Here is a 10,359-nt window from a genome sequence, read left to right as displayed (position 1 = left end):
CTAGCTCCAAAATTGGCGCTTAGAATAATTTTTGTTTTTGTTGTATAAGAAAAATCCACCGTTCAATCCAGTCTCCTCTTTTTGGAGTCTCCTCTTGCCTTCAAGGAGTCGGAAGACGTCTGCATTCTCCACGACGAACTGTGTCTTCGAGACAGAGCCTGTCTTCTTTGCAAAGAGGTGCCAACCAAAACGGAACTAACTGGACACTATCGAGAAACGCATATAAGCAATTCTGGGAATGGTTACAAATGCGTGTTGTGCTCACACAATTCTCTCACTTACGTCGCTTTCTCGAAACACTTGTGAACCATACATCAGTGCTTCTTCGTCGCCGATATGCCAGAGTATGGAATAACCCAGATTGTGAAGTCTGACCTCCAGAACCCGAACCAGAAGAGATTCAAATGTGAGAACTGTAAAATGGCTTTCGGTGACTTCTCGAGAATCAGGCTTCACAAGATTGTAGCAGACAACCAGACATGTAAATTCTGTTCGAAACGGTGTTGCAGCGTCCTGGACAAAGCGAAGCACTATAAACAGACTCACCCTAGTGAGTTTCCCAAGTTAAGGGCACGCAACCTATATATCTCTGTAAGGCTTGTAAAAAGTCATACAAGAGTCTGGAAAAGTACCAGTGTCATTTTGCCATTATACCAACATGAATACTTGTTGCTACTGTAGCGAACTGTTGCATAATGACGAAGAGCTGGACTCTCATATTCAAGGAGAACATATCGCAAACTTAGATAGTCAGAAGCAGTCATCGCTTAAATGCCCTCAGCTAGAATGTGAGTTTCAAACAAGTTCACTAATAGACTTGAAAATCCACATGTATCAGAAGCATTTCAAAACAGACCCGGTGTTTGTCTGCAAAAACTTGTACTGTTTAAAGGTACTGAGGTCTGAAAAACAGTATACGGCACATATGAGCTCGTGTAGCTCGATGTGTAATCAATCCAGTTCTCCTCTCATACCTGTATCAAAGGAGAAACCAGGAGCTATTGAAAGGAACTTCGAGACGTCGGAAGTGCCAGCTCGTCAAATTACTAAAGCTCCAGAATTAATCTGTCTGGAGTAATCTTTCCTTAGTCTCTTCCATGAGTTATTTAATACCCTTAGATTAAGATTTTTAGGTTTAGTAGAAATGAAGTTGAACGAGCAGATGATGTAATTCAAGGCGCAGAAAACCCGTGAGGGGTTTCAGTTTTTTAATTTATTTTGAACTTTAATCCAAATACAGAGTGCGATAATCCAGTTCTTTTATGTAAATTCAATAAACACTTTCTGACATTTGCTTGGGATTAAGTGAAAAAATGCGTTTTCTTTCAAATGATTCGGCAAAATTATTGAATGATATCTGTAGTTTTTTCAATTTTTCCACTAGCTCAAGTTTTTCCAGTTAAACTTGATTTTTTTGTTAATTTTTTACTGATAAAGTTTTCTAAAACAAGCTTTGACCTAATTTCGATTTTAAACCCGTGCATTTGTGCAGTAATTCCACAAAATTGTAACCAGTTCTTTACACGCTTTATATTTAAATTTATTAATTGAAGCAAGTTTATACCTATATTTTGGCAAAATCAGTGAGCTGAAAAATCACTCGATTTGTAATCAATCCAAACGCAGTTCTCTGCTCAAACTTGTTTCCCGAAAAGAGAAACCAGCAGTTACCGGAAGATGTTTAAATTCACAAAAAAAAATCACGACGAAAAAGCCTGTTTTTCAAATTTCTAAATTTACAGAAGTATTCTGTCTGAATTATTATGCTACTATAAATTTTTAATTATCAGAAGTTCGGACAAATGTTATTTAGTGTCAAGGAACGTAGTGAAGAAATTTAGGCCGAGTTTTTTCTGTCGTCTTTTTTCGATTTTAGACTAATTTCGATTTGAAGCGGTTTGACTTTTGGTTTCTTTTAAAGGTCAATTCTATTTCATTTGCTAGATGGAGGCAAATTACGCTGCCGAAATAGCTGAAACGGTGCGAAAAATATGAACAACTTATAGCTCCGAGAGTGGAGTTTTTGTTCAATAATTTGTATAGAAAGAATTCTACGTTTGACTCTTAATTTTTTTTTACTTCAAATTGATTTCAAAAAATTTGATACTTGCTTGGTCTTCAAGACTAATTCTAGTTCATTTGCTGAAAGGAAGCTAATTACGCTCTCATCATAGATGAAATGGTGCGAAAAAATTTGAACAACTTCTAGCTCTGAAATTGGCGCTTAGATTAATTTTTGTTTTTGTTGTATAAGAAAAATCCACCGTTCAATCCAGTCTCCTCTTTTTGGAGTCTCCTCTTTTTGCCTTCAAGGAGTCGGAACACATCTGCATTCCCCACGACGAACTGTGTCTGCGAGACAGAGCCTGTCTTCTTTGCAAAGAGGTGCTTCCAACCAAAACGGAACTAACTGGAAACTATCGAGAAACGCACAGAAGGAATTCTGGGAATGGTTACAAATGCGTGTTGTGCTCACACAATTCTCTCACTTACGTCGCTTTCTCGAAACATGTGCGAACCATACATCAGTGCTTCTTCGTCGCCGATATGCCAGAGTATAGAATAACCCAGATTGTGAAGTCTGGCCTCCAGAACCCGAACCAGAAGAGATTCAATTGTGAGAACTGTAAAATGGCTTTCGGTGACTTCTCGAGAATCAGGCTTCACAAGATTGTAGCAGACAACCATACATGTAAAATCTGTTCGAAACGGTGTTGCAGCGTCCTGGACAAAGCGAAGCACTATAAACAGAATCACCCTAGTGAGTTTCCCAAGTTGAAGGGCACGCAACCTATATATCTCTGTAAGGCATGTAAAAAGTCATACAAGAGTCTGGAAAAGTACCAGTGTCATTTTGCCATTATACCAACATGAATACTTGTTGCTACTGTAGCGAACTGTTGCATAATGACGAAGAGCTGGACTCTCATATTCAAGAAGAACATGTCGCAAACTTAGATAGTCAGAAGCAATCATCGCTTAAATGCCCTCAGCTAGAATGTGAGCTTCAAACAAGTTCACTAATAGACTTGAAAATCCACATGTATCAGAAGCATTTCAAAACAGACCCGGTGTTTGTCTGCAAAAATTTGCTTTGTTTAAAGGTGCTGAGGTCTGAAAAACAGTATACGGCACAAATGAGCTCGTGTAGCTCGATGTGTAATCCATCCAGTTCTCCGCTCATACCTGTTTCTTCAAAGGAGAAACCAGCAGTTTTTGAAAAGAACTTCGAGACGTCGGAAGTACCAGCTCGTCAAATTACTAAAGCTCTAGAATTAATCTGTGTGGACTAATCTTTCCTTAGTCTCTTCCATGAGTTATTTAATCCCCTTAGATTAAGATTTTTAGGTTTAGTAGAAATGAAGTTGAACGAGCAGATGATTAAATTCACGGCGCAAAAAACCCGTGAGGGGTTTCAGTTTTTAATTTTTGGACTTTGATCCAAATACAGAGTGCGATAATCAAGTTCTTCTATGTAAATTCAATAAACACATTCTAACATTTGCTTGGGATAAAGTGAAAAAATGCGTTTTCTTTCAAATGATTCGGCAAAATTATTGAATGATATCTGTAGCTTTTTCAATTTTTCCACTAGCTCAGGTTTTTCAAGTTAAACTTGAATGTTTTGTTAATTTTTTACTGATAAAGCTTACTAAAAGAAGCTTTGACCTAATTTCGATTTTAAACCCGTACATTTGTGCAGTAATTCCACAAAATTGTAACCAGTTCTTTACACGCTTTATATTTAAATTTATAAATTGAAGCAAGTTTATACCCATATTTTGGCAAAATCAGTGAGCTGAAAAATGACTCGATTTGTAATCAATCCAAGCGCAGTTCTCTGCTTAAACTTGTTTCCCAAAAAAAGAAACCAGCAGTCACCGGAAGATGGTTAAATTTACAAAAAAATACGACGAAAAAGCCTGTTCTTTAAATTTCTTTATTTACAGAAGTATTCTGTCTGAATCATTATGCTACTATAAGTTTTTAATTGTCAGAAGTTCGGACGATTGTTATTTAGTGTCAAGGAGTTTTTTCTGTCGTCTTTTTTCAATTTTAGACGAAATTCGATTTGAAGCGGTTTGACTTTTGGTTTCTTGTAAAGGTCAATTCTATTTCATTTGCTAGATGAAGGCAAATTACGCTGCAGAAATAGCTGAAATGGTGCGAAAAATATGAACAACTTATAGCTCCGAGAGTGGAGTTTTGTTCAATAATTTTGTATAGAAAGAATTCTATGTTTGACCCATCATTTTTTTCTATTTGGGTTAATTTGAATGACAAAAACGTCAATCGAAAAAGTGAAGCGTTTTTTTTCAAGAGGGTCACTTTTTTAAAAAAAATAGTGGATTTAATTCAAAAAATTCACAAGTGAAAGCGCATAGTTTCTGCCATGTTTTGTGCTATCTTGTGTTCATTGACACTTTTCAAATGGCTTTAGCGTAGTTACCAATTTTGCACTACGAAAGGTTTTTAAAAAAACATTTAGCTTCAATTTCAATTTCTTTTACTCCTACCTTTCTGCAATATTTTGACAATATCAGGTCTTTCCTGTTTTTTTGAGGGTTTTTAGTTTTAAGGTTCTTAAAAAGAAATTAAAAAGGAAAAAGAAATTAAGATTGGTTCGGACCAAATTCGATTTTCTGCGGTTTGATTCCACAATGCTATTTGTAATAATTCAAATTCACTCGGTGAAAAGAAAACAAATTACGCATTCCAATTAGCGGAGATGGTGCAAAAAAACACGAATGTTTACAGCTTCGAAAATGGAGTTAAGTTGTTAGTTTTCCGTGAAGTTCAAAAAGTTACTTTTTTTAGGTCAAGTTGTTATTTAGGTCCAGTTGTTTATTCGGAAAAACTCCTAATTTTTTTTTACTTCAAATTGAATTCAAAAAATTTGATACTTGCTTGGTCTTCAAGACTAATTCTAGTTCATTTGCTGAAAGGAAGTTAATTACGCTCTCATCATAGATGAAATGGTGCAAAAAAACTTGAACAACTTCTAGCTCCAAAATTGGCGCTTAGATTAATTTTTGTTTTTGTTGTATAAGAAAAATCCACCGTTCAATCCAGTCTCCTCTTTTTGGAGTCTCCTCTTTGCCTTCAAGGAGTCGGAACACATCTGCATTCCCCACGACGAACTGTGTCTGCGAGACAGAGCCTGTCTTCTTTGCAAAGAGGTGCTTCCAACCAAAACGGAACTAACTGGAAACTATCGAGAAACGCACAGAAGCAATTCTGGGAATGGTTACAAATGCGTGTTGTGCTCACACAATTCTCTCACTTACGTCGCTTTCTCGAAACACGTGCGAACCATACATCAGTGCTTTTTCGTCGCCGATATGCCAGAGTATGGAATAACGCAGATTGTGAAGTCTGGCCTCCAGAACCCAAACCAGAAGAGATTCTATTGTGAGAACTGTAAAATGGCTTTCGGTGACTTCTCGAGAATCAGGCTTCACAAGATTGTATTAGACAACCATACATGTAAAATCTGTTCGAAACGCTGTTGCAGCGTCATGGACAAAGCGAAGCACTATAAACAGAATCACCCTAGTGAGTTTCCCAAGTTGAAGGGCACGCAACCTATATATCTCTGTAAGGCATGTAAAAAGTCATACAAGAGTCTGGAAAAGTACCAGTGTCATTTTGCCATTATACCAACATGAATACTTGTTGCTACTGTAGCGAACTGTTGCATAATGGCGAAGAGCTGGACTCTCATATTCAAGAAGAACATATCGCAAACTTAGATAGTCAGAAGCAAACATCGCTTTAATGCCCTCAGCTAGAATGTGAGCTTCAAACAAGTTCACTAATAGACTTGAAAATCCACATGTATCAGAAGCATTTCAAAACAGACCCGGTGTTTGTCTGCAAAAAATTGCACTGTTTAAAGGTACTGAGGTCTGAAAAACAGTATACGGCACATATGAGCTCGTGTAGCTCGATGTGTAATCAATCAAGTTCTCCGCTCATACCTGTTTCTTCAAAGGAGAAATCAGCAGTTTTTGAAAGGAACTTCGAGACGTCGGAAGTACCAGCTCGTCAAATTACTAAAGCTCTAGAATTAATCTGTCTGGACTAATCTTTCCTTAGTCTCTTCCATGAGTTATTTGATCCCCTTAGATTAAGATTTTTAGGTTTAGAAGAAATGAAGTTGAACGAGCAGATGATTAAGTTCACGGCGCAAAAACCGGTGAGGGGTTTCAGTTTTTTAATTTATTTTGGACTTTGATCCAAATACAGAGTGCGATAATCCAGTTCTTTTATGTAAACTCAATAACCACATTCTAACATTTGCTTGGGATAAAGTGAAAAAATGCGTTTTCTTTCAAATGATTCGGCAAAATTATTGAATGATATCTGTAGTTTTTTCAATTTTTCCACTAGCTCAGGTTTTTCAAGTTAAACTTGAATGTTATGTTAATTTTTTACTGATAAAGCTTTCTAAAAGAAGCTTTGACCTAATTTCGATTTTAAACCCGTACATTTGTGCAGTAATTCCACAAAATTGTAACCAGTTCTTTACACGCTTTATATTTAAATTTATAAATTGAAGCAAGTTTATACCCATATTTTGGCAAAATCAGTGAGCTGAAAAATGACTCGATTTGTAATCAATCCAAGCGCAGTTCTCTGCTTAAACTTGTTTCCCAAAAAAAAGAAACCAGCAGTCACCGGAAGATGGTTAAGTTTACAAAAAAAATACGACGAAAAAGCCTGTTTTTCAAATTTCGAAATTTACAGAAGTTTTCTGTCTGAATCATTATGCTACTATAAGTTTTTAATTATCAGAAGTTCGGACGATTGTTATTTTGTGTCACGGAACGTAGTGAAGAAATTTAGGCCGAGTTTTTTCTGCCGTCTTTTTTCAAGTTTTGACGAAATTCGATTTGAAGCGGTTTGACTTTTGGTTTCTTTTAAAGGTCAATTCTATTTCATTTGCTAGATGAAGGCAAATTACGCTGCAGAAATAGCTGAAATGGTGCGAAAAATATGAACAACTTATAGCTCCGAGAGTGGAGTTTTGTTCAATAATTTTGTATAAAAAGAATTTTACGTTTGACCCATCTTTTTTTTCTATTTGGGTTAATTTGAATGACAAAAACGTCAATCGAAAAACTGATGCGTTTTTTTTTCAAAAGAGGGTCACTTTTTTTTTAAATGTGGATTTAATTCAAAAAATTCACAAATGAAAGAGCATAGTTTCTGCCATGTTTTGTGGTATCTTGTGTTCTTTGACACTTTTCAAATGGCTTTAGCGTAGTTACCAATTTTGCACTACGAAAGGTTTTTAAAAAAAACATTTAGCTTCAATTTCAATTTCTTTTACTCCTACCTTTCTGCAATATTTTGACAATATCAGGTCTTTCCTGTTTTTTTGAGATTTTTTAGTGTTGAGGTTCTTGAAAAGAAATTGAAAAGGAAAAAGAAATTAAGATTTGTTCGGACCAAACTCGATTTTCTGCGGTTTGATTTCACAATGCTATTTTTAATAATTCAAATTCACTCGGTGAAAAGAAAACAAATTACGCATTCGAATTAGCGGAGGTGGTGCAAAAAACACGAGTGCTTACAGCTTCGAAAATGGAGTTAAGTTGTTAGTTTCCCGTGAAGTTCAAAAAGTTACGTTTTTTAGGTCCAGTTGTTATTTAGGTCCAGTTGTTTATTCGTGAAAACTTAATTTTTCTTACTTCAAATTGAATTCAAAAAATTTGATACTTGCTTGGTCTTCAAGACTAATTCTAGTTCATTTGCTGAAAGGAAGCTAATGACGCTCTCAATATTGATGAAATGGTGCGAAAAAACTTGAACAACTTCTGGCTCCGAAAGTGGAGTTTAGACTAATTTTTGTTTTTGTTGTATAAGAAAAATTCACCGTTCAATCCAGTCTCCTTTTTTTGGAGTCTCCTCTTTTTGCCTTCAAGGAGTCGGAGGACGTCTGCATTCCCCACGACGAACTGTGTCGGCGAGACAGAGCCTGTCTTCTTTGCAAAGAGGTGCTTCCAACCAAAACGGAACCAACTGGACACTATCGAGGAACGCACAGAAGCAATTCTGGAAATGGTTACAAATGCGTGTTGTGCTCACACAATTCTCTCAATTACGTCGCTTTCTCGAAACACGTGCGAACCATACATCAGTGCTTCTTCGTCGCCGATATGCCAGAGTATGGAATAACCCAGATTGTGAAGTCTGACCTCAAGAACCCGAACCAGAAGAGATTCAATTGTGAGAACTGTAAAATGGCTTTCGGTGACTTCTCGAGAATCAGCCTTCACAAGATTGTAGCAGACAACCATACATGTAAAATCTGTTCGAAACGGTGTTGCAGCGTCCTGGACAAAGCGAAGCACTATAAAAAGAATCACCCTAGTGAGTTTCCCAAGTTGAAGGGCACGCAACCTGTATATCTCTGTAAGGCTTGTAAAAAGTCATACAAGAGTCTGAAAAATTACCAGTGTCATTTTGCCTTACATTATACCAACATGAATACTTGTTGCTACTGTAGCGAACTGTTGCATAATGACGAAGAGCTGGACTCTCATATTCAAGAAGAACATATCGCAAGCTGAGATAGTCAGAAGCAGTCATCGCTTAAATGCCCTCAGCTAGAATGTGAGCTTCAAACAAGTTCACTAATAGACTTGAAAATCCACATGTATCAGAAGCATTTCAAAACAGACCCGGTGTTTGTCTGCAAAAACTTGTACTGTTTAAAGGTACTGAGGTCTGAAAAACCGGATACGGCACATATGAGCTCGTGTAGCTCGATGTGTAATCAATCCAGTTCTCCGCTCATACTTGTTTCTTCAAAGGAGAAACCAGCAGTTTTTGAAAGGAACTTCGAGATGTCGGAAGTACCAGCTCGTCAAACTACTAAAGCTCTAGAATTAATCTGTCTGGACTAATTTTTCCTTAGTCTCTTCCATGAGTTATTTGATTCCCTTGGATTAAGATTTTTAGGTTTAGTAGAAATGAAGTCCAACGAGCAGATGAGTAAATTCACGGCGCAAAAACCGGTGAGGGGTTTCAGTTTTTTAATTTATTTTGGACTTTGATCCAAATACAGCGTGCGATAATCCAGTTCTTTTATGTAAACTCAATAAACACATTCTAACATTTGCCTGGGATAAAATGAAAAAATGCGTTTTCTTTAAAATGATTTGCAAAATATTTGAATGATATCTGTAGTTTTTTCAATTTTTCCACTAGTTCAGGTTTTTCAAGTTAAACTTGAATGTTATGTTAGTTTTTTACTGATAAAGCTTTCTATAAATAGCTTTGACCTAATTTCGATTTTATACCCGTACATTTGTGCAGTAATTCCACAAAATTGTAACCAGTTCTTTACACGCTTTATATTTAAATTTATAAATTGAAGCAAGTTTATACCCATATTTTGGCAAAATCAGTGAGCTGAAAAATGACTCGATTTGTAATCAATTCAAACGCAGTTCTCTGCTTAAACTTGTTTCCCGAAAAAAGAAACCAGCAGTTACCGGAAGATGGTTAAATTTACAAAAAAAAACACGACGAAAAAGCCTGTTCTTAAAACTTCTTTATTTACAGAAGTATTCTGTCCGAATCATTATGCTACTATAAGTTTTTAATTATCAGAAGTTCGGACGATTGTTATTTAGTGTCAAGGAACGTAGTGAAGAAATTTAGGCCGAGTTTTTTCTGTCGTCTTTTTTCGCTTTTAGACGAAATTCGATTTGAAGCGGGTTGACTTTTGGTTTCTTTTAAAGGTCAATTCTATTTCATTTGCTAGATGAAGGCAAATTACGCTGCCGAAATAGCTGAAATGGTGCGAAAAATATGAACAACTTATAGCTCCGAGAGTGGAGTTTTGTTCAATAATTTTGTATAGAAAGAATTCTACGTTTGACCCATCAGTTTTTTCTATTTGGGTTATTTTGAAATACAAAAACGTCAATCAAAAAAGTGATACGTTTTTTTTTCAAAAGAGGGTCACTTTAAAAAAAAAATAGTGGATTTAATTCAAAAAATTCAAAACGAAAGCGCATAGTTTCTGCTATGTTTTGTGTAATATTGTGTTGATTGAATTCAGCGTAGTTACCAATTTTGCACTACGAAAGTTTTTAAAAAAATATTTAGCTTCAATTTCAACATTTTTACTCCTACCTTTCTGCAATATTTTGACAATATCAGGTCTTTCCTGTTTTTTTTTGAGATTTTTTTTTGTTTTAAAGTTCTTAAAAAGGAAAAAAATTAAGATTTGTTCTGACCAAATTCGATTTTCTGCGGTTTGATTCCACAATGCTATTTTTAATAATTCAAATTCACTCGGTGAAAAGAAAACAAATTAAGCATTCCAATTAGCGGAGATGG

General features: G+C 35.9%; 3 protein-coding genes across 3 annotated transcripts in view; 2 read left to right on the top strand and 1 right to left on the bottom strand.

Moving 5' to 3' along the window:
* The window catches only part of LOC134845134 (26S proteasome non-ATPase regulatory subunit 1-like), a 428,069-nt gene that overhangs the window by 72,605 nt on the left and 345,105 nt on the right, over positions 1-10,359 (top strand). The gene's annotated exons all lie outside the window — the stretch shown is intronic.
* LOC134843767 (uncharacterized) overlaps positions 1-10,359 on the bottom strand; it is a 207,772-nt gene that overhangs the window by 65,403 nt on the left and 132,010 nt on the right. The window lies entirely within an intron of this gene.
* Positions 337-8,579, top strand: LOC134844976 (zinc finger and BTB domain-containing protein 41-like). The gene is made up of 5 exons (XM_063861802.1): positions 337-550; positions 2,255-2,617; positions 5,074-5,412; positions 6,144-6,199; positions 7,932-8,579. The coding sequence occupies exons 1-5, from the start codon at positions 337-339 to the stop codon at positions 8,577-8,579; spliced, it is 1,620 nt and encodes a 539-aa protein (XP_063717872.1).

Source organism: Symsagittifera roscoffensis, chromosome 4 (genome assembly GCF_963678635.1).
Source record: "Symsagittifera roscoffensis chromosome 4, txSymRosc1.1, whole genome shotgun sequence".
In the NCBI taxonomy this organism is placed as follows: domain Eukaryota; kingdom Metazoa; phylum Xenacoelomorpha; order Acoela; family Convolutidae; genus Symsagittifera; species Symsagittifera roscoffensis.
The sequence above is the reverse complement of the archived record's forward strand: the minus strand, read 5'-3'. Positions and strand labels throughout refer to the sequence as shown.

Excerpts from the sequence above, each read along its gene's own strand:
- LOC134844976 (XM_063861802.1), top strand. The coding sequence starts at position 337 with ATGCCAGAGTATGGAATAACCCAGATTGTGAAGTCTGACCTCCAGAAC. Across the intron at positions 2,618-5,073 it reads GAACCAGAAGAGATTCAATT|TCTCCTCTTTTTGGAGTCTC; the intron begins GTGAGAACTGTA and ends CGTTCAATCCAG. Across the intron at positions 6,200-7,931 it reads AGTTCACGGCGCAAAAACCG|GAGTCGGAGGACGTCTGCAT; the intron begins GTGAGGGGTTTC and ends TTTGCCTTCAAG.